The 27,536-nt window shown below is 46.9% G+C and overlaps 1 protein-coding gene across 8 annotated transcripts in view; it reads right to left on the bottom strand.

Annotated features, from left to right (window-relative positions):
- Nucleotides 1–106: 106 nt before the first annotated feature.
- ZNF362 (zinc finger protein 362) overlaps nucleotides 107–27,536 on the bottom strand; it is a 30,433-nt gene continuing 3,003 nt past the window's right edge. For 6 of the 8 annotated variants that reach the window (XM_083452166.1, XM_083452168.1, XM_083452162.1 and 3 more), the window contains exons 2-8: nucleotides 10,903–10,966; nucleotides 9,337–9,583; nucleotides 7,551–7,875; nucleotides 5,558–5,782; nucleotides 4,882–4,960; nucleotides 3,725–3,883; nucleotides 107–3,150 (exon numbers count right to left, since the gene is read on the bottom strand). In XM_083452166.1, the coding sequence (XP_083308292.1) occupies nucleotides 3,034–3,150; nucleotides 3,725–3,883; nucleotides 4,882–4,960; nucleotides 5,558–5,782; nucleotides 7,551–7,875; nucleotides 9,337–9,583; nucleotides 10,903–10,965 (1,215 nt within the window). In that variant the 5' untranslated portion in view covers nucleotide 10,966 and the 3' untranslated portion in view covers nucleotides 107–3,033. Of the gene's footprint in view, nucleotides 3,151–3,724; nucleotides 3,884–4,881; nucleotides 4,961–5,557; nucleotides 5,783–7,550; nucleotides 7,876–9,336; nucleotides 9,584–10,902; nucleotides 10,967–18,615; nucleotides 18,751–21,899; nucleotides 26,135–27,536 lie in introns of those variants that run through there. The other 2 variants (XM_083452161.1, XM_083452164.1) reach the window with 2 other exon arrangements.

The raw sequence follows: 27,536 nt of genomic DNA, 5'->3' as shown, positions 1-27,536 counted from the left end.
ACGTTACATGTCTGGTGTCCCAAATACTCACCAGGTATCCCTGTTCATCTCATTTTTTATTTTAAAAACCCTTAGTCAGAAGACTGGTACGCTTTCCAATCCAGCCCAAGGTTCCAAAGACGCTTTTATTATCTTTTTTCCACAACAGAGAAATACAAAGCAATTTTTTATTTATTTTTCCTTCTTTCCCCCATTTCATTTCATAACAATGCAAATGGCGTTTGGCAGCGAGGCAAAAAGTTGCCTCCTCTCACCAGTCCCGGATTCCACAATGCAAGACTTTTCTTTGAAGGGAAGGGGTGGGAGGGAGAGACCCTTAAAAAAAACTTTTTTTAAAAATTCCTTTTTCAGTTATAAGGTAATGATAATAACTAAGGATCTAGCTAGATGTGGCCTGGGCTTCTTTTTTTTTATATAGAAAAAAGTTGTTAACATTATGCATAAGAGTCCTATTTACACAGTTATTAACATGCGGATCAAAAAAAGAGAGGCTACAATATTGAATATCATACAACAATTCAAAACCGACTGAAAAGGGAACAAGGTTTTTTTTTAAAAAAAGGAAAAGATCAAATCAAATACAAACAGTAAAAGAAACAACTGATAAAAAACAAAATTATATATTTTTAAGGCTTAAAAAGTTTATCTTAAAAAAAAGTAGTTCGTTTTTGTTTTTTAACGCAACTGAAGGGTACATAATATAGAGGTGGTTTTTAAGTCTTGTTGTTTGGGGAAGTTTTGTGGCCCCTTTCCCTTGCACTTTGAGAAAAACTGCCAAGAGAGCTTGGTTTGAGGGAGGTGAAGCACCACCTCAGAAATCTACTTTCTCTTTTGGTGATGGGCTCCTGGGGCGAGAGCAGTTGGCATCATGCCAGTCTCTTCACAGCTATCCAAGGAGCCACAGAAGACCTTAAGAGCCAGAGAGGGTGCCATCGTGTTGGCGCTTTGAGCCGTTCTTCTTTACACCACCCAGGAGGCCATGGCCTCTCCTCAGCCACTGGGGTGGCCACAGAGAGATGACCGGTTGACTCATGGCAGTGGGGGGTGGAGAGAGAGCTGGAGCCGCAGCAGTCGGGGACACATGTAGCATCTGGGAAAACTGGAAATGGCCAAAACATTGCAAGTGAAACTGAAGTCCCATTTGACAGGCTTCCCCCCGCCCCCCATCAAGGGAAACTGCAATGTTGTCCTCTGCTTCCAATCTTGGGTAGCAAATCTAGTGTAGCAATAAAGCTTTAAAAGGCGTTTTCCCCATTTGACAGGAATTGGAGGAAAACAGCCTTGCAGGAGATAAGAGTCGCAGAGGATCACACCACACTTTCTGTGTTTCTGCGGTTTGCAGATTTTCTGAACCCCATGGACCCTTCCCCACAATTAATGGGGCTTCCAGAGACTACTTGCTTAGAGGAGGTTTTTTTTTGGGGGGGGTATTCTAGGAGGTGCTCAGTCTTCTGGGGTCACTAGGAAGCTGACCCCTCTCAAGGCAACAGAACGCGGCTTTGCAAGCAAATGAGCCCTTGGGGACCCCAGAATTCTCTGGAATACTGGTGTGGATTTTTAAAAAAACCTCTCTAATCCCCTTGGATCTTGGTGCAAGGGCATCAAACCCCCTCAAATGACAGCAACTGGAGAAGGATGACAATTCCACTTATTCTGCAAATATGTGCCTGCTATGGCCATGTTAAAATGGAAATTGGAATGAGCAACTTGCTTATGTTTCTTTTCTGGGGCTAGGGAGGAACCTGTGCCCCCCCCCCCACCAATGCTGTGGGCACACCCCGGGAGAACCATAGCTTCTTCCAGCCCTGCCAACCACTGCTGGAGACACCCTTGGAGAGGTTGCAAGGTGGTGCCTTGAGCAGCCTTGAAGGGTAGGGCAGCCAGGATCAAGACCCCCCCCCCTGTCTTCTGCCCCAAAACACCCTTGGGGCTTCGCTTCTGCCAGCTGACAGCCCTCTGCAAAGATGGGAGAAATGGACTGGCACATCTTACTGTGGGTGAGCCGAATGGCAGCATTATCCAGGAGCAGGTCAATGCCCACCTTTCCTCCCCGCAGAAGAGACACCCCCCCCCCCACATCCCCTCCCCTCCTTTTCCATACAAGGAGATAGCAGGGCTGGAGGCTACTCATACACAAAAATGGTGCTGCAGGTGGGCAGACTTTCGCACGGTGCCTCAAGATTAAGGTGATGGGCAGACAAAGCCCCTGCCAGTCTCTTGCCATCTTCCTCCCTGCTGAGTGTGTTTCCCAATCATATTCTGAAGGTGCCCCCTCATCTATTTCTAGGACAACCCCCCACTCCCTTCCACCTCCTAGCCGAAGGAGCGGCAAAGCCCATAGCCTCTGAGCATTGATGTAATCCTTTGCACCAACACTGGTGCAATGGGTCCTGACCGTGTGATGTTGCAGCATGAGATCCTCACCTCCCACTGTGCCCACCCTAGCCAAAGGCCACTCCTGGGGTGCCCGCCCCCCCTGCACCGATAACCTCACGCTGCCCCATTTTTGGCCGAGGCGGTCCTGTAACGGCTCCAGAGAAGAGTCCAGAAGGGGGCCGGCTCCCCGTTATCTGCATTGCAAATTCCTGGCCCATTGGGTGACAATTTTCCTATGCGAAATTAAAGTGGAACAGGGATTTTGGAGGGGAGAGAAGTGGGGATCCAAAATGAAAGAAGGGGGGGGCCTGTGACTGGGGCAGAGGCTCTGTTACAGAGAAGGGAGAGGTGTGGACGTCTTCAAAGTGCTCTGGGATTGTCTTTGGCTGCCACCAACATGGAACAAAAAAATCTCTTTCCCCTCCCCAGTCTCCCTGGCTGCCAACAGGGCTCCATCCAGTCTCTCTCTCTCTGTCCTGACCGGTGGCGGAAGAGGATCACCCCATGGCAGGAGGGGCGCTGCGGAGCAGGGACTGTGGGTTGTTTGACCGTGATGCCAAGGTGTCCTTGTCTTTTGCTCCCCGCTTCTGGGATTCAAGAGGGGGTGGCTGCACGGGAGCAGGGCCAGGCCAGGGGGTGGAGGCTGCTCCCCGAGATTCAGATGAGCGAGATTCGGACAGGGATACTGGGAGACTCCGTCCTTTGAGGAGAGTGTTGACTCACTAGATGTTCAACCACCGTGTGTTTTGACATGTGCTTCATCAAATAGGTCTCCTGGAGAGGGAGAAAGGAAAGGTCAGGTTTTGGGGAAGCAGGAAGCGGCTGCCCCCTCCCAGCCTAGGGTGACGTAGATTCATTTCAGCATTTTTGGGACCTCCCTTCACCTCCACCCGGACCTCCTCCCACAGCATGCTTTGGGGGAGATTGAGGATCGGCCTGATCTACTGAGGGGATCTCCTGGCCCGCCACAGTTTCCCACAGGGCAACTGGGGGAGAAACACCTCCACCCCGCAATCACCAAGCAGAAAACTAAAGTAAGCTGTGCACCCACACCCCACAATATCCCGACTTGAGTATTGTCCTCACAACTATGGAACCTGGATGGCTTTCAAAGAGGATTGGACCAATTCAAGGAGGACATAAAGCTATTGATGGCTACTCTGACGCGTTTTCCTCCTCACAACAACTCTACGAGCTGGGTTAGGCCCAGAGCGGCCAACTGACCTCCCCCCCCCCCAGGCCACCCCCAGTAGACTTCATGCCCAGTGCGTGAGGGGATTTGAACTCGTGTCTCTCGCACTCCCCACCTGCCTCGCTTCCTGCCCAGCCGACAGCCCCTGCTACTCACTGAAGTGTAGGCCCGCCCACACATGCTGCAGCAGTAGGCCTTGGCGTGCTTGATTGCGTGTGCTGAGAGGTGGATCTGGAGCGAGGCAGAGTCCGAGTAGGCCCGGTAGCAGTTCGGACACTTGTAGGGCTTGTCCTTGTTGTGTTGCCGTTGGTGAGACTGGGTGGGAAAGGGACAGGAAGGAACAGGAGATTGACATGGCAGCCCTCAGACGTCCTGGGGGTGGGGTGCGGAAGACCCTTAAACAAAAAGCCGCCTCGCCACCAACCAAGGTACCCCCCTTGCAACTCTGAAGACCCAACTCCTTCTACACTACTTACTTTCACTGAGATCTCTGCAAAATCTTTTATCAAGCCCTCCTTGCTAAATCTGCAGCAGGGCAGTCAGATGAGACTTGCACCCTTTCACTCAGCTCAGATCAAGATGCCAACCTTGCGAAGTTGCTTAGGCTGAGAGATACCAGCTGGCTCCCAAGGTCACACCCAGTGAGTTTCATGGTTCAGAGAGAGGAGGGATTTGAACCTGAGTCCAGCACTCTAACCACTACACCACATGGTTTCTGTGCTGCAGCAAACAAAATAATCACCAGGAACTGACCCCAGGCATTTTGTCATTTTCCTCTGGAGGTTGTGACATGACTGCAACTTTTAAAATGTTGATGCCAATTTCATTTTACTCTGTGCTACATACATACATACATACATACATACATACATACATACATACAGCTATTACCTGTCTTTCACCCCAAGGTCCCAAAGCAGGTAATAATGTTCACTTGCTATTATCTTCAGCAATTAAGTGGAACCTCCGTCTTTAGAGGCAATATACCTTTGAATCTCAGAAACCGCAGGACAGACAAGAGGTCTCCTCCCCTCTTTCTGGGCCAAGCTTTTGAGCACCCAAAAGTATCTGGCTTTCTGCTCTTGGAAGCAGAGGACTAGGCTAGATCAGCAGACCATCAAGACCATTTTTTTGGGTGCTTGCGGCATGAGATACATAAATATTCTGCACAGGAAAACTGCAGTCCCGTCTTGCCACACAGGGCACCCTATAAATGCACCCCAATTATCTCTAACCCTCAAATGCTTTGACCCACTCTGGGACTTCCAATTCACTTCCCTGGCACATACCACCTGAATTCCCAACCAACTGACCTGGAGGTTCGAGAGCTGTGTGAATGCCTTTTCACATCCGGCGTGAGGGCACTTGTAGGGTCTGTCTCCGGTGTGAATTCTGAAAGGCAGCGAGAGAGAACGCTGAGGTGTTTTCCACCTCTCCTCCATTGCTTCGCTTACCTGATTTAGTTCACAAACCGCCTCCCGCAATATATCTCACAGCAATTTCACATTAGGAAATGGTGAAATTAGTGGCTGCAAATCAGGACGGTTTTGAAAGGTATGGGCCACCATCTTGATTCAAAATGGCACCTCGATCCTAGGGTCCTGTCCTGTCCTAACACATAGCAAAGAGACAACTTTCCAAAATATGTAGTAGATCCATAAAACAATTCCATGTCTACAGACTTATTTAAAACTGTTTCGTATATGTTAAAATCCCACCCTAACCAAGTTCAAGAACTGCTGGTTTAATCTATCAAGTAGGAAACAAATCCTGAAAAATGTGCACCAATATGCGACAATTCATTCTGACGTTGCTGGTCAAAGAAGGTCAATGAGGACTAGGGGCTTGCTTTTTTACTTAACCTTGTTCTTGTTAACGAAAAGGGGGATTTCCAGTTTCTGAATTTCAGGTGGCCATCTTTGTTTCCCGTGCTCACCCAAAATGGCAACCCAGTCGACTGATCCCAGCGAGCATAAGCAGGTCCCTTACCTGGTGTGTTGCTGGAGGTGGGAAAGTTGGCGGAAGGATTTCTCGCAGTAGGAGCAGTGATAGGGCTTGACGCCCAGGTGGATGCGCAAATGCTGCGCCAGGTAGGAGGCGTTGGCGAAGGACTTGGAGCAGTGGGGGCACTTGTGGGGCTTGGCCTCTGTGTGGGACTTGGAGTGGATCTGCATCTCCGACTTGGTGAAGAAAGTGAGGGGGCAGACTTTACACCTGGAGACGGTCAAGGACAAGAAGGGGGAGGCGTTTCAAAGACACAATTCTGCATCAAAACATAGTCACTATCATCATTTATTTCTTTACTTGATATCCTCAATTTCCTGCAGTGCAGCGGCTTGGACAGGATAACTTTTGGCATCCTCTCCAACTCTGCCATTCCATGATTCTATACAGTGGTACCTTAGGTTAAGAACTTAATTCGTTCTGAAGGTCCGTTCTTAACCTGAAACTGTTCTTAACCTGAAACTGTTCTTAACCTGAAGCACCACTTTAGCTAATGGGGCCTCCCGCTGCGCCACTGGAGCACAATTTCTGTTCTCGTCCTGAAGCAAAGTTCTTAACCTGAGGTAACATTTCGGGCTTAGCGGAGCCTGTAATCTGAAGCGTATGTAACCTGAAGCGTCTGTAACCCGAGGTACCACTGTATACAGATATCCTGCCTTTCTCCCAGGTTGGGATTCATGGCAGCTTCCAGCATCACAAAACGTCATTATAAAATAGAAAGGATTTTTTTTAAAAAAAACCCAGTTAAAAAACATCCATTAAAATACGCCTAAACACATTTAGAACCAGGAATAAAAATGTAAGCTGCCCTGACAGCAGCCTAGTGGCCAGCATCACCTGCTCCTCTGTCTGTCGTGGCTCATTAGTTCACTGTAGCCTACTCTGACTGGCAGCAGCTCCCTAGCAAGCACATCCAACAAGCTGCCGCTTTTGTGTACAGCTTTTGGACTTCTCTGAGGCATTTCCTCTCCACACCATGGGTGGGAAGCTATTTCCAGCTCCATGGGTCAGACCATCATCAGGATTGGTCAAATTTGAGAGGTCAGCCGCCTATCTGTCAATGATACAGCATCCTTACTGCATCGCATGACTGAAAAGTGGCTGGCCCCACCCACCCAAAGCCCATTGCTGGGAGTGTCTCCTCCTGCTCACTGATTGGTCCATAGAGCTCAGTATTATGGACTCTGACTGAAAGCAGCTCTCCAGGCTTTCTTCCAGGCAGGGCACATTCCCAGCCTTCCCTGGAGATGCCATTGCGGGTTGAACCCAGGGCCTTGTGCTTTGCCACTGAGCTGTACCCATTCTCCTATCTCGAGTTTAAACTGGCACACTCCAGGAACAGTGACCCTCTTCCTGACATAATTTTCATTTGATTTGACAAGTATAAAATTGTAAAAAATAACCTAACACATATCCACAATTAAGAGATTCCTCCGAATCTCTGACTTCCCACCTTCCCCTCTAGGGGTTCTGTTATTAAAACTTTTCCACTGCATCTTTTTCTGTACTCCATTTTTTAAAATAACTTCATTATCTCCACAATACCCGTTACATTACAAGTGTTATTGCAATCCTGCTAATGTTTTCATCTGTTTACAGGGGTCTCCAAGATAAATTATACATTTCCCCCATTCCTTATGAAAGTTTTGGTCTTCTTGGTTCCTGAGCTTTCCGGTCTTAAACCTGTTCATCCTTTGTATGCCATTCCAACATCAATCTGTACATTTTTGACAGTAATTTTATATTGTTTGCTAACAGATCGTGTTGAAACCTTGAGATTTCATAACTGAAAACCCCTCTTTTTATCCATTTTGAAGATACCATTGACCCTATTTCTATACACAGAATCACAGAGTCGAAAGGGACGCCCAAGAGCCATCTAGTCCACCCCCCGCCATGCTAAGGGGCCTGAGGTCACCCCACCCCACTCCCCCACCCACTATGGCGGCAGAGTGTTAACCCCTTCCCTCCCACGCACCTGTACGTCTTCCCCTCTTTGCCGATGTCGCCCGAAGCCAAGATGGGGTAGGGCACCACCAGGACGGGGGGCCCCGTGGGGTTCTCCGCCTTGATCTTCTTGCGGCCGCGCTCCGCCTTGGGCGCTCCCCCCAGCAGGCTGTGACCCTGAATGGTCTTGATGGAGTCCAAGAGCGGGGGGCTGGTGATCCCTGAGATGAGGGTGGGCGAAGAGGCAATGAGACGGCTCTGTGTGGTGGAGGTGGGGGTGGAGGGGGTGCTGGTGCCCGTCCCGGCGCTGGATTCCGAGGTGCTGACGGCCGTGGCGCGGGACCCCAGCCCCAAACCTGGAAGACAGAAGCCAGGGGCGGAGGGAGAGGACAGCTTAAGACAAGCCCCAGAACATGCCAGGAAGGCTGAGGGGGAAGGTCTTTGACAACAGCTCAGAGTAGTAGTGGTTCATAAGCATTTGCCAGCACCGAATGTGGAGGCAGAGCGTAGCAATTGTGACTGGCAGCCACCCATGGCCCTCTCCTCCGTGGATTTGTCTCTTGTGAAACCGTCCAGGTTAGTGGCCATCGCTCCCTCCTGTGGGAGGGAGTTCCATAGTTTAACTACGCCCTGTGTGGAAAAAGTCCTTTCTTTTCTCTGTTCTGAATCTTCCAACATTCAGATTCACCGGATGTTCACATGTTCTGGTCTTAGGAGAGAGCCGTCTCCTCTCACCGGTAAGGCACAAGCTTGAGCTTCAGAATACAGCATGATCGCATCTTACTCAAACCATTGAACAGCCACCAACAGCAGGTGGCAGGGAGGGAGAAAGAGAACATCCAGCACTCCCAGAACCAGTGCCCCTAGCAATAATAATAATAATAATAATAATAATAATAATAATTTCTATTTATATCCCGCCCTCCCCAGCCGAAGCCGGGCTCAGGGCAGCTAACAACAATAAAACAGTACAACATAACTTTTTAAAATAAAATAATAAATAAATAAATAAAATTTTCAAATTTACAAACAATCATCAAGCAAGCAAACAAAAATCCATAAATTTCCATGGACTTCCCGCCTCCCCTTTGTGGGTCCTTATGTTTACTTTTTTTCCTCCTGTATCTTCTCTGTTAATCCAGTTCTATTAAATCTTCATTACAACCACAGTCCAACGTTTAACAAACGTCATTCCAATCCTACTAATTATTTTAATTGTTTACAGTGATTTTTAAGGTAAATTATATATATTTCCCATTCCTGATTAAAATGTTGGTCTTCCTGATTCCAGCTTAAGAAGAAGAAGAAGAAGAAGAAGAAGAAGAAGAAGAAGAAGAAAAAGAAGAATACTCCGCCCATCTGGTTGTGTTTCCCCAGCCACTCTGGGCGGCTCCCAACAGAATATGAAAAACACGATAAAACATCAAACATTAAAAACTTCCCTAAACAGGGCTGCCGTCAGATGTCTTCTAAAAGTCAGATAGTAGTTTATTTCCTTGACAACTGATGGGTGGGCATTCCACAGGGCAGATGCCACTACTGAGAAGGCCCTCTGCCTTTGAAGCTCTCTGCCTTGCTTGCATTTATCTTGCAGGATTTCAACCAGTTGGCCTTCAACCATGTATGGTTGAAATTGCGCAAGTTAAATGGGAATAAGATATGGTTGTGCCGTGTGTGTGTACACATTACATCACAAGCTGCTCAAAAAGCACACACTTGTCCTGGGCTTGCAGAAAATTCATTGCATGTGCACAAACAGGCCTAGACATAGCCCCAGTTTGTGACTGCCCCCTCCTCCCTGCTTGCCCCCGGCTTACCTGTGACGGTGCTGGTGGCTGGGCGTGCGTGCAGGGCCACGTCGGGCTGGGGGACCGCCTGAGGGTGCAACCCGGGGACCTGCTGCAGCTTGGGGATAGACATGATGGACTGGCTCCCCTCGGCAGGTGAGGGGGGCACCAGCAGAGGCTGCTGGGAAGACACAGAAGTCGGGGGCAGGTGTGGGGGCCGGATCTTCTCTGCCATGAGCTGCTCCTTGATCTTGTTGATGAGAACTAGATTGTCCAGCTGAAGGGGGAAGAAGAACAAAAAGGTTATCAAGCAGCAAAGGGAGGAGCCTGCACTTTTCTTGTGGACAAAGGTGTGGGCAAGAAGGTTAGGGCAAGTATGTAGAAGGGCTGCAGCTCAGTGGTTAGAGCACCTGCTTTGCATGCAAAAGGCCTCATGTTCAATCTCGGCGTCTCGAACCACAAGGAGTAAGTGTAGACAATAGGGATGAGGAAGAAATTCAGTTTGGGTTTTAATGCAGATTTACCTACCGTATTTTTCGCCCTATAGGATGCACTTTCCCCCCTCCAAAAATGAAGGGGAAATGTGTGTGCGTCTATGGGGCGAATGCAGGCTTTCGCTGAAGCCTGGAGAGCGAGAGGGGTCGGTGCGCACCGACCCTTTTCACTCTCCAGGCTTCAGGAAGCTATCTGCAAGCCTTGGGAGCCCGCGGGAGTTCCCGCTGGGCTCCCAAGGCTTGCGGACAGTAGCCTGCAGCCCGAAACCCGGGGTGCGCAGCGGAGCACGCCCTGGGCTTTGGGCAGATATCTGCAAGCCTGGGGAGACCAGCGGGAGTTCCCGCCGGGCTCCCAAGGCTTGCGGATAGCAGCCTGTTCTGAGGGCTGGGGTTGGGGGAAGCTCGGGCTTCCCCCGCCCCAGCCCCGCACCTGGGGGAAAAATAATTCCCCCCCCTTTATCCCCCCCCCCCAAAAAACTATGTGCGCCCTATGGGCCGGTGCGCCCTATAGGGTGAAAAATACGGTAATTTGCACTTCTTCTTTTTAAACATCTTTATTGAAAGTTCAAAAAGTACATACGGTAAGTGTATGTGCACTAAACATGGTGAGACGTAAACAAGAGAGAGAGAAAGAAACAGAACCCTTGTACCCAATTTTCACTTTTTGAAACAACATGTGGGCTGTAATGCAGGGACTCCTTTGAAATTCCCATTCCTCCAAATTTTGTAATAAAGTTCTCCAACAAAAAACATGTACAAAAATTGTATATATTAGTGAACAGAACACACAAAAATTCATTATATTGGAGAAAACTGCTTGCAAAAATGAGCAATTCACATTAAAATGGGTTTTCAGGAGGACTTCTTAAAAATAAATTTTCAAATGGATGCATTGACTTGAAAAAATGAAAAAAGACTTGAAAAATGAAAAAACAGAAACCAACAAATCTGTTTATTCTTCCTAGACAATACTGAGCTAGACCAACCGAGGGGTCTGACACAGCGTCAGGCAGCTTCCTATGCTCCTCTGAAGATCTGGGGGTATGTGTGGACTAGAAACTTTGGAGAACAGACTAGAAATGTTTGGAGAACAGGTCCTTACCTGGCTGGGCATCGTGGGAGGGGGTGGCCAGAAGTAGGGGTTGTTAAAGCGCGGCTCCGCCATCCTGCGGGGAAAGCAAAAGAAGAGGGAGAGAGGTGGTTATGGTGGGTTAGGACTGGCCGTGGTGGCAAAAGACATCCTCACACCTCTGGGAAGGAAAAACACATTCCCACTCCCTGCTCCCCAAATGAGGGCAACTCAGCCCTAGCCTCAGGCGAGAGCCAAAGAGGGCGATGATCCAATCACAGAGGAGGAGTAATAAAATAAGAAAGGATCAAGTCATTCTTAACACTTTCATCACTTCACTAACTTGATTTGGGGGTCAAATACTCTCCAGTTTAGTCACAATTAAAAAAACACAGGAGATTAATTTAACCATGACTCCCCTTTCATGTAATAAACACACACACACACACACACACACACACAGCCAAGCCCCTGCTACTATTCCCCTCACATTAACCCCTCCCCAGCTTCCCTTTCCAACCCTATGTAGCTACTAAGCTCATTTTTCACTTTCCCAATCCCATTTTTTTGGTGTGAAAATCCCGGATTGTGATGCAGCACTACAAATCTGCAAGTGGTGGCTGCGTGACCACAGCCTTATACTTTTATGCATATAGGAAGATAATGACATTGTATTCAGCATGATTGTTTACGGAGCACAACTAGACAGGGGTGGTATTTGGGGTCCATAACGACCTTGTCTTGGTGCCATTCACAGACCCCTAATCCCTTCCTCATACATCTTCCCCTTCAGATCAAAAACTGCTAGGGTATGGTCTGAAGACACACTTCTTGCTGACCACTTTGCCTGGGTCAGGTCAGTGCCTAAATGGATGACCAGGTCCTCCCTTTCGGCCCATGATGGCCGATGTGTGAGAAATGTGAGAAACTGATGATTTAATGGTTAAGGTCTCTTTGCCTTAATTGTTTCAACATAATTCTAGTCGGTATCAAAAAGGCTGGGGCCATTTCAACCTCCAATGCCTTGAACCTGCAGTCAATTCCCCCACCTCACCCCAAATTCGTTTTAATCAGCTTTTGACCTGGGTGGCCTTTTAGGGTAACCATCAAATTTTTATTATATTAAAAAAAAATGGGAGGCAGTACCAAACAATTAACTCCTTTACTGTAGGGAAAATATAGTGTTATGAAGCAGCATAGGCTAGGAGAAATTGCTTTGCCACTTTTTATATGACAGAATCATAGAATCTTAGGTTTGGAAGGGCCCCAGGGGTCATCTAGTCCAACACCCTGCAAAGAAGGAATCTCAGCTAAAGCATCCCTGGTAGAGGATTGTTTTTAAGCTATTTATAAACCCATTTTATGTGGGAGGATAAAACTAAGGTCTGAAGAATTGTCAGTGGTCCAGGTGGTCCCCCGAGTCATATAAAAAAATGACAAGGAAGGGCAGACATCTAAAGTTGAATCAACAGAAGCTTTAGGCTGCATTCCTATTCACACTTACCTGGGTGTAAGTCCCACCGGTCTCAATGGGGCTTACTTTTGAGTAGACATGTATAGGCTTGCCCTGCCAGTTAAATAAATGGTGGGAAACAATTCATTTTAATCGGGGAGAACAATTTTAAATCAGCAGGGTTAAGAATTAAGGACACACTTGCCTATTTATTCAAATGTTTGAGACTTTTCTGGACTGCGAATTGCTCCCACAATAGTGAATTGATAACTACAGTGGTGCCTTGCAAGACGAAATTAATTCGTTCCACGAGTTTTTTCGTTATGCGAGTTTTTTCATCTTGCGAAGCACCACTGCATTTAAACACTGACAACGGCGGGGGGGGGGGGAGAAGCAGGACAGCTGCCGCAGCCGGTACCTCGGACTCACCCGCGTGTTGTGGCCACCGTGCGACGCGGCTACTGGAGGGCGGCGGGGCTCAGGAGTGCGACTCCAGGGAGAGAGAGGCGCTGGCGGCAACGGCTCTCTGAGGGGAGCGCGCGAGGGGGGTGGGCAGCGGCGCAAGGCACTAACGGTCAGCCAGAAGGTGGGAGGGAGCCGGAGGAGCGGGGAAGCGTGCGTGCGTGCAGTGACCGTCGCCATGACACGAGAGGCAGGGCCGTTTCATCTAGCGAAGCAAGCCCTTAGGGAAATCCGTCTTGCGAAGCACCTCAGAAAATGAAAAACACTTTCGTCTTGCGAGTTTTTCGTCTTCCGAGGCATTCGTATTGCGGGGTACCACTGTACAAACAGAGTTGGTCTTTGCTTCTACAATGGATGGCAGCTTAGAAAATGTATTATTTAATTGTTTTTGTCCCAAGGTCTGTTTGAAGGCCCACAAGGCCACCCCTCTGCTAAGGCTAATGGCTGGATGAGTGCCCCACCTGGGATTTCATGAGGGAAGAAAGGTTGGATTTCAATGTAAGAAAATAGCTGGCTAAATAAAATTATCCTGCGGTTCCTTCAAGAAATATTGCTCTTTACTATTTATAAATATGGTTCTTTACTATTTATATATACACAGATTGATAGTAAAAAATAAATAAATCCACAAACCTCAAAGCGGCTTAAACAATATAAAACAATAAAATTATCACTAAGGAAAATGAACAACAATAATCGAAAACTTTTGAAGAGTTAAACAATAGACTAAAAAACCAATTAAAACTCACACGAACTTTATAGAACATCTAGACAGGCTTGTCTAAACACAAATGTTTTAGTAGGTGCCTGCCTGATCTCAACAGGCAGGGAGTTACAAAGTGCAGGTGCTGCCACACTAAAAGACCGAGTTACTGCAAATGCAGAATAGATGTTATGCAGCACTTGTAACAGAGTCAGTTCCACCAAACGAAGCCACTGAGTGGGTTCAAATGGGGGGAGGTGCTCTTCCCCCCACCCCCCAAAAATGTCATCTGCACTGAGATTTGATAAGAAGCAGCATTCTTATTTAACAAGTGTATTGTCTGGAATTAAACCTTTTAAAAATGCTTTAGTTGGATGATTCTCTAACTAAGCCCCACCATTTCCAAATTGTGCTAATCATGCTCGGGGAGGGGGTAACTTAGGAGAGGAAGGTGAGGCCAGGAGTTGTGGGGGTCCTCAGGAATGGGGTGGGAATACTGGCTAATGGCTCCTTGGTTCCGTAACTCTCCTAGTAAGTTCCAAGTCAGCAAGCGCAGACTGGAATCCCGTATACTTCACCTCTGTATTCTAATAACAGCCATGAAGATACGCAACAGAAACCACATACAAGTTTAAAATGTGAGATATCGGCTAACTATTACAGAAAGATGTTTTCTTAAATTGCTCGCATAAGCCTGGCTGCACCGAACAGTTTCCAGCAAACGTTGAAAGTTTAAAACAGACCACACACGCTAAATCTTGTCGTTCCACAGGCCTAGGCAGACGACACTAAAGGCTCAGTTTTGTGGCACTGTCAAATGTGCCCAATGAACCCTGGGAATGACCTAGGATCCTCCTGCAGATGATTGAAGTGATCAAGTTGGGATAAAAGGGTTCAGGCGATCCCTAGGTGCCCTGGACCCAAGTTGTTCAGGACTTTGTAAATAGCAAACACAACCCCAATTTCCCAGCATTTGACTCCCTTCCAAATAAATAAAACAAGTGCTTCCAGGAGCTGAATTATGCACCCAATCGCCACATCCCACCCTTGCGGGACAACGGTATGTCGGGAAAAAACAAAACACACCTTTCTCTAAAGTGGGATACAATTACTCTGCAATGTGTGCACATGACAATCTAGTACCACACAGATACGCTTCCGAAGCTGGCCTGGAGATCCCTGTTGCATGCCTATGTCATCATCTACCATGGAAGCCTGTTGCTAGGCAGACTCAAACTTTTAAAATAAAACAAGTAACCACGGCTGAAGGATGCTGCTAGTCTGGGGGCCAAACGCTGTAAATGTGTGGAGAGCTTACAAAACGCTTAAAATAATAGGGTTGTCCCACCCCTCCGAAAAAATGCAACCATGCCAACAAAGTCTATTTTTGTCTCTGCTCAACAGTACAGTTTTTGACGACGCCCCTTTAACGCAAACACCACCACTATGTTGTATGGAAGGTAAAATGCAGCCTCTACTGTTCCAATCCATGTTTAAAACCCAGGTTGAAAGCATCTAGATGAGTCCTGTGCTCTTCAGATGCTTTTGACTACAACTCCCATCAGCCCCGAAAGTATCTGTGTGTGTGTGTGTGTACCAGGCTGAGAAAGACAGGTTTGCGGGGGGTGTCAAAGGACAGTCGTAGGGGATGAAGCTGACTGGGGGAAAAAACAAGAGACCCTTTTATTTTGATGTGTTCATAGCCAGAGAGGCAAAATGGAAGATGCTACTCTGCAGGAAAGCAACTCAAAGAGAAATTACGGGGTAGCAGGGACCACTTGGGACAAGATCCCTCCCAGCAAGGCAATCAAAGTTAGCAATGCGTATGGGGTTTCACGGCCCCTGTTCAACTTTGCCAACTGCAGAGTACCACAGATGCCAGTCTGAAAATAAATTCTTAGAAAAGGTAGCACATGTTCATTGTATACATATGTATATGTGACTATATATATATATATACACACACAGAGAGAGAGAGAGAGAGATGCAAATTTAGGCCAACTTTCAAAAGGAGTGAGGATAACCCCAAATTCTGTCTCTTGCTGCAATGGTTTACTCTGAAGTGCCAACAGGAATTGTGGGCCCCTGACTTTAATTTGTTCTGGAAAACTAAGAAAACTCCTGCTGCCCTTTAAACAAAGATTTCTTTAAAGCTTTTAAAAAAATTAACTGGGGGGAAGGGCAGCAGATTCAGGGGGCCCAGGTCACCCCATCAAACTGCCCTCCCAGAGACCATCAATTTAGTCCTTTTCTAGATAGCAAAATAACTCTTCCAGGACAGAGGTTGTGGGCAGACTACGGGCTTGTAGACTCTGATTTGTTCTTTGCTAGAATCTTGAGGGCTAGTGACCAGGTAGAAAAAGATAATAAACTGCTGCTATACTTTGAAGAGCAAAAAAGAGGACACATTTGTCAACTACTTTTAACTATGGATCGCTATGATGACTCTAATTTTACACGCCCATGGAAAAAGAGGCCGTATCCCAGAAAAAGAGGACACAGGGTAACCCTAAATCGTAAGGAATAAAGGTGCCTCTGAGCATGTGCCCAGCGCAGGAATTTGTGATCCAAGCTCACAAGTCCTTTCATCAAGTGAAGTGCAGTGGAAATGTTCCCCAAACACAACATTTATGTGTTTGTTTATTTATTTAGCCGGATTTAAATAACGCTTGGTCATCGAAACTTCTAAGCTGTTTACATTAAAATTCCAATTTCTAAGCTCAGTTAGGAACAATTGCAAATATAATATTAGACAAGCATGTCGGTTTCAACACATTTAGCTTTGTTTACTAAACACAAGCAAACCAGACCTGCTAAATTCAATCCCTGCCTAAGGCTGGGCATCAAAACATTTCCGCTGCAAAGTTATCTATGGATTCTACTATTCTATCCAAGGCAAAATAAATAAATAAGAAATAAAATACTCTCCTTTGCACAGGAAAACTTTCCAATTCCAAATTCTCTACAGCAAAATGGAAAGAATAATAACAATAATCCAATGCAAGTTACTGTCATTCGCATAAAAAGCATTTCCGGAAATGTTTTTTCCAGTTCAAAACCTTTCAAGAAAGTTTCACCTTCTGCACCAAACCCACTATTTTTCAGTAGCCTAATTTAGAGGGTAGATAGCATGTGAACTGGCAGGCCTATGGAGCGAGATGGGGGCAGGGAGCGGGGGGAAGATCTACAGCATCCTCTGACCAGAAGCAAGCAAGACCTAGCCATCATCTGGTTAAGTCCTGCCTCGAGGACCCTTACAGCCAAGGGGCCTCACAGTCAGGTCAGCAGATATATACGCACATAAAGAAAGACGCAACACAAACCCATTTTAGCTCAGGCACTATGACCAGGCCTGGCACCAAAGCCCAGCACCCTTGGGCAGCTACTATGCCCCTCCTGCTCTCATAGGGCTGATTGCTGTCACCCACTTTGTGCTGCAGGGATTTTTTTATCAGGGCAAAGGAATTCAGCACTGAGTTTGGGAGTTTCCCACTCCAAAAATGAAAAGTGTCTGTACGACAATTTTATTACTGATCATTTACTTAAATCATTTCTGTCCATCTCTTCAGCCCCCAAAAGCTCTGAGAGTGACTTCAAAAATGCAAAGCAACGTGTGCTCCATGCTTAGAGCACCTGCATTGCATGCAAGAGCCCTCAGGTTCAATCCCTGGTATTGGCAACCCCAGATCTACTATATTAATCCAAATTTTTTACTGCCGTGTAGTGGGAGACTGAACGCAGACTTGTTTGAGATCTTGACCTCCCAACTCTAAGGCTTAATACTGATGGACAAACCGGCAATCTATGTCCAAAAGAGTCGATCAGGTGGGAAAGCCACTACTTTTCAATAAACCTTGCATGCTTTTATTTTATATGCAATGTCGATAAAACGTGGTTACAGGCCTCTGAGGAGACATGGCAACTTGTGGAACGATGCCTTTGTTTAAAAATGGAAATGACCTGAAAGTTAAATGTAATTCAACAGGCATTTGGTGCTTCTGTGCAAGGTGGGTAGTATTGTTGAATATCAATAAGTGAGAACAGCTGGGAAAATAATCCACAATTTATTTATTTATTTTTAAAAAGTGGGAGGGCTCAAACTGGGGACGAGACTGCCACTCACCCAAGTTCTAATCTTCCATGCTAACATCTGCTAGCTACGATAACTGCACATAACCTCTAATTTGCGGAAATGTCCTTTAGAGGAAGGGCAGTAGATGAATGTTGGAGCATCTACAAAAGGCCCCAGGTCCTGTTCCCAAGAGCATCTCTAGGTAAGGTCTGAGAATGCCCCCTGCCTAACACCTTGGAGAGCTACTTGCCAAGTCAGTGTGGACCATACTGTGCTAGGATGGACCGGTGATCTGACTTCCGCAAAAGACATCTGCCTATGTTCTATATTCCGATGCAGTTATACCTCTTGAGTACCAAGATACTTTGGGGAGAGACCACCCCCTTCCTATTCTGCTTGAGATCTCCTAGAAAGGCACCTCGCTTTGCCACCACGGGAAACATAATCCCAGTGGATTCCCAATCTCGGTTCCCCCTTCAGGTGTCCTGCATCCCAGCTCCCATCAGCCCCTTGTCAGTGTGGCCACCAGTGAGGAACAATGGGAGCTGCAGACCCAAAAGATCTGCAGGGTAGCGGAAATGCTGGACAAGTGAGCTCCTGGTCTCAGCTGGCAATGCAACAGCATATCTGGCAGGACTAAGGAAGGTACTTTCGGCCCACAAGGCCAGGGGCCAAATGCCAGGGTGGGCAGAGGCAAGAGCAGCCCAGACAACACGTGCAATGCTTACATTTTAGCCATGCAAAAAGCTGCAAGTTTCTTCGTAGCGCATCTCTCTGTCCAGGCAAGCACAGAGGCCGTTAGCAGAGTCCCTGCCAGGCAAAAGCACTTTGGAAGGGCATGAAGCGGGGCACAGGGAGAGTCCTGTGGGGCAGATCAAGAGGTGTGGAGGGCCACATTTGGCCCATGGGCTGGACTGAGAGGAAGGACTGCTTTTGGGGGCCTGTTATACCAGGGAGAGGAGTCGTTTTCAAGGTTCACGCAGCCAGGGCAGGTCAGGGCCCCGCTGCAGCCCTGCAAAAAGGGAAGACATTAGCAGCGCCGTGGTTCGTACTCACAGGCTGGCCTCGGAAGCCCGGTGGCCGCAGCTGCCCGAGGAGACGTGAAGATGGTGCTCCAGGCTGGCGGGCGGCAGACGGTCCCCCGCTGGTGCAGGCAGGTACGAGCACCAGTGCCCAGGGCTGGCCTGGGGGTTTCACAGGCCTTCGCCAGCTCCTACCCAACTGTTGTTAAAACAAGCTAGGGCCCCATGTGGGACTGCTCTGCTTTTGAGGCCCCCTCTGTCTCGCCTTGCTGAAATAAAGAGAAATAAATAAGATGTTTTGTTTTTCCCCCACGCAGAAATCGCAGGTTCGCTGATGGGAAGGGATGCCCTGGCAAACATGGACCAACCCCTGGAGAGAGAGAGAGAACCAAGCTGAGCTTTTGAGCGGCGGCTGGTCCTGTAAGCCCCACATAGCTCAATGGAACATCCAAGTCCAGAGGAAGTCTACCTCTCAAGCCCTGGGGAGCAGCAAATCATGGAGGGAAATGCCAGTTGGGACCACTCAGTACGGGCTATTTGCACCACCTTTCTCTGATTTTGCAACTGAGGTGTTTTGACTGCAGGAAAATACTTGATTCAAAATAGTGCTTGTGCGTATAGAACTGATGAGGAAAAATGAATGGCGAAGGAGCCCAGTGTTGGGTAGTGCCAGTTAGAGAGGCAATGTGGTGTAGTGGCTAGAGGTCTGAGTGACGGACTAAGACCTGGGACAGAGCAGGGTTCAAATTCCCCCACTCAGCCACGAAGCTCAACTTGGAGTCCTGTCACTGTCTCTCAGCCCAAGTTACCTCACAGGGTTGTTGTGATAAAGACAAAGACATTTTTTTTGTGGGGGAGGGAGAACTGTGTATGCCACTTCAAGCTTCTTAGAGAAACAGTGAGATATAAACGCAATACAGTGGTACCTCGGGTTACATACACTTCAGGATGAGAACAAAAATTGTGCAGCAGCAGGGGTGGCCCCATTAGCTAAAGTGGTGCTTCAGGTTAAGAACAGTTTCAGGTTAAGAACGGACCTCCGGAATGAATTAAGTACGTAACCAGAGGTACCACTGTATATAAATAAAACTTGGAGCTAGCACCTGGAATGACAGGGCATCAGAAAAAATTATTGCTCACAAATTTAAAAGACTAAGCACAAGATTGGAGAGCAACTGGAGAGGAAAAGCGGTGTGGGGGGTGGCGCTTCTAAAAGGATTAAGTAACAAATTAAGCTCTCTTGTCACCTCTCTTGTAAAAGGGAGCCAATCTCTAGAGATTGAGCCTTGGCCTGGAACTACAAATGCTGCCAAACTTAGCTGTGGATGGCAGCCCTGGGCTGTGTCCAACCAAATCTTACTTAGAATACACCCACTGAAATCAATGAACCGAGGGCAGGAATGTCCATTCATTTCAGCGTGTCTACTCTGAGTAGGACTATCACTGTCTCTCCCACGTTCCAGCGTGCTATATCATGTGTATTCATCAGGCTGCCAATGGGGTCTCAGAGGCCCCCCCATACAATGTCAGAATAGGGTAACCAAAACCATCAAAGGGAGATGGAGCGACTCCCCCATGAAGAAATGCTGTAGCACTTGGGACTTTTTAGGTTACAGAAAAGGCGAGTGAGAGGCAGCACGATATTGTATTTTAGTGTTGGAAGCTGGGGAAACCCAGTCACATGGGCGGGGAATTAATTAATTAATTAATTAATAAATAATAATAATAATACACATTTATAAAATTAAATGTGGCATGGAGAGAGTGGATAGGGATTGGCCTGATCCAGCAGGCTCTTCTTAAGTTTGGATAATGCCAAAGCCAGCGCAACAGAGAATGTGCATCCTCAAAACATGTCCGCAATTTTTCTGCAACCAACAGGTGTTGCAGTTGCACACAAGTCTAGCCAACAGGAAACCTGCAAGCAAGACCCAAGCACAAGAGCGCTCTTCCCTCCTGTATTTCTGTGAGCCTGCTCAATCAGGCCAATGGCCCATCTAGTCCAGCATCCTGTTCTTACAGATGGCCCATTGGGAAGCTGGACACGAGTGAAACACCACTCTGTCCTTCTGTGATTTCTAGAAACTGGTGTTCAGAGGCATGCTGCCTCCGACTGTGAATGCACAGCTTAGCCTTTATGGCTAGTAGGGTTGTTACTAATGAAAACGAACCCTGAACATTCAAGGAGGGGAAAAAACACACACAGGGCTACAGCTAGTGAAGCCCAGATTCTGGACTCTGCTTCTGGATCACTTGTACTGCATCAGGCATGCAAATAGCCACTGGCCTGGTAACAATCGGCTCCATGCAGAGGAAACTTACAAAAACTGATTTCTACTATCTCCTTTCCTTTCTTCTTAAAATTATATTGAATATACAACTCAAAGAGAGAATGAGCATAATGCAAACACAAGAAAATCTGCCATTCGAGATCTGAAGTTGCATGAATCTATTTTCACCAATTCGATGAGTTTGTCAAGGTTAGGAAACTGCTGAATCGTAAACCCTGAAAAGCAAATTCTTTCTAAGGGTAGAAAGGTTTTCCCTCTCTTCCAGCAGAAGCAAAGCTTTACTTTACCAGCGCCATATCATCCTAGTCCACAAGGAGCCCCCTAGAACCTAATGCAACATCTGGAATGTTCAACCAGCCAGCAGGTCTTTTCCTTCTAGCTACAAATCACTGAGATAGATAGGTCTGGGCAAGTGGGAGAGTAATTTTTAAGGTCTCAAACTGCACAGCTGCCTCCAGTTCCAGATGTTGGCACAGATCCAACCTGCCTGTAGTAATGTCTCTATCCATCAGCATCTTCCTATTATTTGAGATCTGCTGGTGTCCCCGCTTTGCATGATTTAAAACCAGGTGGGGTTCAAGCAGAGCTCTCTTGGTGGTGGCACCACAGCTGCGGAACCGGCTTCTCAGGGAGGCCACACACAGCTTCCACCGCATCTGAGGCTGCACCTTTGTAACTCCCTCCCAGTAGAGCTGTAATGGGAGGCTACTCTCCAAGCTTTATAGAAATTCCTTCATTGGCTTTCCCCTGAATAATATTCTGTCCCACTGACTGGTTGGAGGCTGGAATATGGTGGTGCTATTTGTGTTCTGAGTCTGTTCTTATTTTCCTTCTGTTTTATTCTTAGGTTTCCTTCCTGGTTTCAGTCACGCTAATTTTTCTTTTTACTTGTCTTTATTGTGATGCGATGCTTCAGGTGGTCTTCCCCCAGAGAAGGAACATATATTTAAAAATAAATAAATGCAAATAAATAAAGCAAGCATCCGCATTCTAAGCTGCGCTGGGCTTTAAATTTTAGCACACACACCTTGAGTTTGGTGGCATATTGGCAGCCAGGTGGAACTCCTTTAGAACTGGTGTGACACGTCCCTGACAAGCTGGCTTGCTTAGCAACCTATCTGCTGATTTTTGCCCTGGCTGCAGCTTCCGAGCCAAGCAGACAGCATTGCAAAAGTCCAACCTTGCAGTTCCCAGCGAACGGATCAAGTAGTTAAACAATGGCATTTGCTGCCCGAGCTGCATCACTAATTTAGGCGGCTTCAAAGGCGTGGAGGTAGGTTTAGGAGAAATTAAGGGGGGGGGGCTGTCAATGGCTACTTTCCATGGTGACTGTAAGCTTCCAGCAGGAGCAGTCTATCTGATGCACCAGAATTAGGCAGCATTACTCTGAAAGGCATTACCACCTCAGTTTACCCTGCTGAGGAACAGGTGGGCGAGCCTGGCGTAAAAATAGCTGCTGAGGCACTAGGTGGCAAAATGTATGTTCGCAGGGAATACCAAAAGGCAGCCTGTGGGCTGTTTCCTAGAGACTTCCTGTGCTCTCTCCTGAACCCTTCCAGTGACTTGGGCTTGATAGGGAAGCCCATCAATTGGTTGCCAAGCAACCACTCCTCTGTTAACTCACCCTAGGCCAAAGATGAGGAACCGGAAGCACTCCAGCTCCCATCACCTCCAGCAGTTGGTCCTGCTTTCTGGGGCTGATGGCAGCTGGAGGCCTACCACATCTGGGAGAAGCCTTCACAGGCTCTCCACCTCTGTGTTAGGCTGCTGAGGTGGCCGCCTCAGGCAAATTGGCTGGGATGTCAAGTAGTTAGCCCTTTGATTAATTAATTGCTGCCCGAGACAGGATTTCTGGGATTTTTCTGCCAGGTGTCTAAATAAACTCAATCTGCTCTGGGTACAAAGCATTTTGGGTGATGCCATAACTCAGAGTAGGCCCACTGCAAGCGGGGAACTTTAGGTCACATCCACACCATTCCTTTAAAGCATGAGGATCCCACTTTGAACAATTCCCGGAGTTTCCTGGGAAGAACTGATTGTTAAACCACAACCACAAAATAACTTGCAACCATAAAACTAAGATGGGTCCTAAAAAATATTTGGTTTGCTTGAACAATGACTTATGGTCATGATAGACAAGATGTGAAAGGCCCCCTCTTTTTTCCTTCCTACTATATGGCACCCCAAATATCCTCATGTCACCCCATCTATTTCTTCATCCTTCCAATTAAATGTCACTTTGCCACATGAAGCGCTGAAGAGCCCAGTTTCTTTTCATTCCAAGTCTTGAAACGAACCCTGAAAAACAGCTTGCCTCTTCAGCACGTGCCAGGAAAATCCCAATAGGACCCATGCTTTCCAGGAAGGCCTCAGAGCCTACCAGAAACTGCACAGTGGCCCACTTGTAGCCCCAAACCCAACATTTTAAGAGAAACTACCCATTAGCAGGGAAACAACAGGGTTCCCAAACTTATATCCCCCCCAAATTTTAATACACGGGTGGGCAAGATTTACTGAGTGGGAGATGGGTGCTTAACTCAGATGTTGAGAAAGTTGATGCGAATCTTAAATCTGCTTTTAGACTTGTTATTTCAACTTTTTGAATATCTTCAATTATTGCTATCAGTTTTTTTTTAAGTAATAATTTTACTTTCATCTTTTCTGTTAACTGCTTTGAGGTTTTTCTTAAAAAAAAATTGAGTAGCTGAATATCAAATACTAGAGACTAGCAACATTTAATTATTCTTCCCTGGTCTGTATGATTTATGCCAGAATAACTTGCAGCTAACTAAACATTTGAGCTGGAAATATGACCCTGCAATTATTGTTATTCATTTATTGTTTTGTTTATTGTTTATTAATTTACTGTTTGTTTATTATTTATTAATTGAATTGAGTTGATTATTTATTTATTAAATTGAGTTGCCAAAGCCAACTCAAAGCAACTTCCAACCAAATAAACAAACAAAACCCCACAGATACATTAAAACCAAAACAAACAAACAAACCAATTAATTAAACTAATACATTAAAAACATTCTCCACACACTTGCCTGATGCCTAAAGATATGTAACAAGAGCCTCCCCAGGGAGAGTATTCCTCAAATGAGGAGCCACCACTGAAAAGGCCCCTTCTCGTGTTGCCACTCCCCCAATCTCCCATGGAAGAGCCACATGAAAGAGGGTTCAAGACCTGGTTTGGTTCATATGGAAAGAGGTTGTCCTTAAGCTTCTTAACTGCTCCTAATCCTGCTCCTTAATTCTACAACTGAGAATTACCTGCTTTTGAATCTGTACACCAGGGTTGGGGAGCCTGAATGCCCTCTGCATGTGCCTCCCTGGACTCCCAACTCCAATCAGTCCCAGCCAGCAATGGCCAGTGAGCCGCAGAAGAGGCAGCCTACAGCAAGCCAACATCTAAGCCTCAGCCCCAACCGCAATACAGAGAGGATAATACCAGCCAGCCTTACAGGGCTGCTGGTAATCCAGTATGCGGCAAACCCTTCTAAGCATCATCATCACAATATTATCTCTATATATTGGGAGATAATATATAGAGAAAAAAAGCAACAAAGTGGTTCGTTTTGAAACCAGCCCATAGCTACGCTCCCAAGGAGAGTGTATCAACGCAGACAGCTGTGTGGATCTGCGACATAGAATATTAGATGGGCGACAGGTGAGCCTGTTGGAATTTGGCTGCAGCAAGGTGGGCGAACAGATGTGGACCTGGGATCACAACCTTGATCAGCCAGGCAGCACAATTGCAATGCTACACAGAGTTACCCGAGAAACTTCTGTGAACTCAGAGGAGCTCACTTCTGACCACGTTGCTCTAACTTGTAGGAGGACACATTTGAGCACAAGCCCACCGGGAGTTGGAACTGCATCGCTGGAAGGAACCACAAGGGTCATCTAGGCCAACCCCCTACAGGAATCACAGCTGAAGAATCCCTGACTGAAGGTCACCCAACTTTGGCTTCAGAACTTCAAATGAAGGTGAGTCCACCACTTTCCGAGGGAGTCTGTTCTGCTGTTGAACACACCAGAAAGTTCTTCCTCGTGTTTAGTGAGAATCTCCTTTCTCGTCGTTTGAATCCACTGGTTTGGTTCCCACCCTCTGGAGCAGCAGAGAACAATACTGCTCCATTTTTGATGTGATAGCCCTTCAGAGATTTGAAGATGACCATCATATCACCTGTCGGTCTTCTCTTCTCCAGGCTAAACATGCGGCCTTTAACTTCTAAACAGAAATGCAAACCATCTCCCAAGGTCTTGCCATTTAAACTGCAGCCATGAATTAGGAGCATGGGAACCGGCGTATATACGGAGCCAGACAACTGGTTCACTTGGCTCAGAGTCTACACCGAATTCCAGTGGCTCTCCAGGATTTGAGGAAGGCGACAATCACAGCCCTACCTAGGGACGCCATTTGGGGACTGAACCCAGGGGCTTCTGCATAAAAAGCAGATGTTCTACCTTTTGACTATCTCCTCCATTATTTTCCTTATTCTTCCACCCCCTCTACACCAGCCTCCTCCAATTTTCTGCCCACCATATATTGTTGAATTCTTGCCACCATCAGCCAGCATGGCCAAATGGTCAGGGATGACGGGCACTGTGGCCCCAGATTTTTCAAAGGCTGGCACAGACTGGTCTATACTAATCAGTAGTAAAACTTGAAAGCCTCATTATCATCTCATCCATTTGCCAGAACCAGGAGGGTTCATCTGTTAACCCTGGCACTCCAGCAGACACCAGCGCTCTTAGGAAAAAAAGAAAGCCCAGAGTTAAGTTCTTCCCACTATTCCTGCTCCACTAAATATATGATCAAAGGGAGATCATCTGTTGATCCACCTTGTATGAGCAGCAAGGGAACCATGCAACTGTCACATGCAGCTTTAGAAACTCAAGATATATTATCCAATCGCCAAAACGCACCTTAAACCTAGGTTACGGTCATCACAACAGAATGTTCAGGCACCATTTTTCTCCATTGATGTTTGCGGTTGTTGTTCTAATTATTATTATTATTATTAATTTCATTTCTATATTGCTTTATATTTTAACGAACAACTCTCAAAAACACATTCAAATCAAACAATGCAGAGTAAAACAAATCCAAGCTGCAAGGAAAACATTTCAGATCCTTCTCTAAGTGACCTTCTGCTTTCCTCAGTCGCCAACCTGCCCCCCCCCCGAGATCTCCACATGGTCGCAACTGGACCTGCACCTGAAGCAAAACGCGCCTGGCTAATTTCAAACACTGGCCTGATCCACTAGAGCTCTCCTCATGTCCTTATGTTTAAATGGAAGGAACAAACGTCTCCGGCTGGCCCACATGCGCTTGGTCAACAACAACCATCCTGTACAAGCATGATGCCGGAGCTGTTTCCTCAGCTAGGAGCAAGAACCTCTTGCTCTCATGTGCAAGCCAGTCGCCCTTTCCCATAAGCCATTTATCTATCCGCCTGTCTCCCGTAAGTTCGGTTTAATGGCCGTATTCAGCGTGGCAATGCGCTGCCGTTTACTCCATTTGCCCTCGTCGACTGGCTGTTTTAGTTCACACCATCAACCATCCTAAGCATCTCCCACCAGGAAGGGGAACGCACAAGAAGCATTTCCCTCAAAATAAGTCGCTTTGCCAAGGCCTCTCTGCTGGAGGAGGGGAACCAAGTGCCCTTTCCCACAGAATCTTCCAGCAAGAGGCAAGACAAAAGGCTCCATCGAAGCCTTGGTTGCTGGTCACTCTGTGGAGGGGAGAGGGTGTGTTTGGCCCCATGGACCATTTTTGTGAGGGAAAAGAGCATGGGCGGGGGGGGGGGGTCTCCATGAGGAAGCCCATCTGGGTCAAGTTGGGAACAAGAGAAATAACAGCAAGCACACAGCATGCAAACCAAACATTTCTTGGCTTTTCTACCAGTGTTATACTGGTAAAGGGTGGAAAAATTAACCGTTGCACTGAACATCAGGTCCTTCATTCATTCCCCTACAAATATATCCACGACCAGGATTAGGCCCAATTTGTTCACGAACGCATTGTTTGATACATAAGGCCCTCATTCTTCCCGCACCCCAAAACCAGTTTTTCTAAGAATTACAAACCCAGGAGTCTACTTCTGTGCTTCTGCATGAGTCACTCTTTGGGATGCAACTCCTCACTGGAAGCCTGAGGTGGTGTCCAATGCAGAGATGCAACAGCCAGCCTCCTTTAGAGTGTTGGTGATTTTGGTTTCCAGTCTACACTGGGAATGATCCCATCACACCAAATTATGAGGCTTTGTAGAGTTACCAATCCCCGGGAAGCAAGACCTGAGTTGTAAATAATGCAGAGACACAACGAGCAACCTCCTCCCTGGAGATTCTCATTCTTAGCAGCACATTACCGGTTCTCCTGCAGTAGACATTTTGGGAATTAGTGGGGTATTCTTTTGGCTTCTCCCCATAATCACATAACTTTAAGCATCAGGTCTGTATTTGTTCATGAATACGTGGTCTGAAACCGCAGCTCCTAAACATGAAGGAGGGCCCAGTTCTCAGAGATGGAGCCCCCTTCCCCAAAACACAACAGTAACATGAATGATCAGCCAAATTAACACAGAACAGGAAATACCAAGCCAATTCCTCTTGGGGTAAGGAGTCCGGTATTATTGAGAAGAGCTCTGTA

Source organism: Podarcis tiliguerta, assembly GCF_965153285.1.
Source record: "Podarcis tiliguerta genome assembly, chromosome: 8".
In the NCBI taxonomy this organism is placed as follows: domain Eukaryota; kingdom Metazoa; phylum Chordata; class Lepidosauria; order Squamata; family Lacertidae; genus Podarcis; species Podarcis tiliguerta.
Note: the sequence above shows the minus strand (reverse complement) of the source record. Positions and strands in the feature narration are given on the sequence as shown.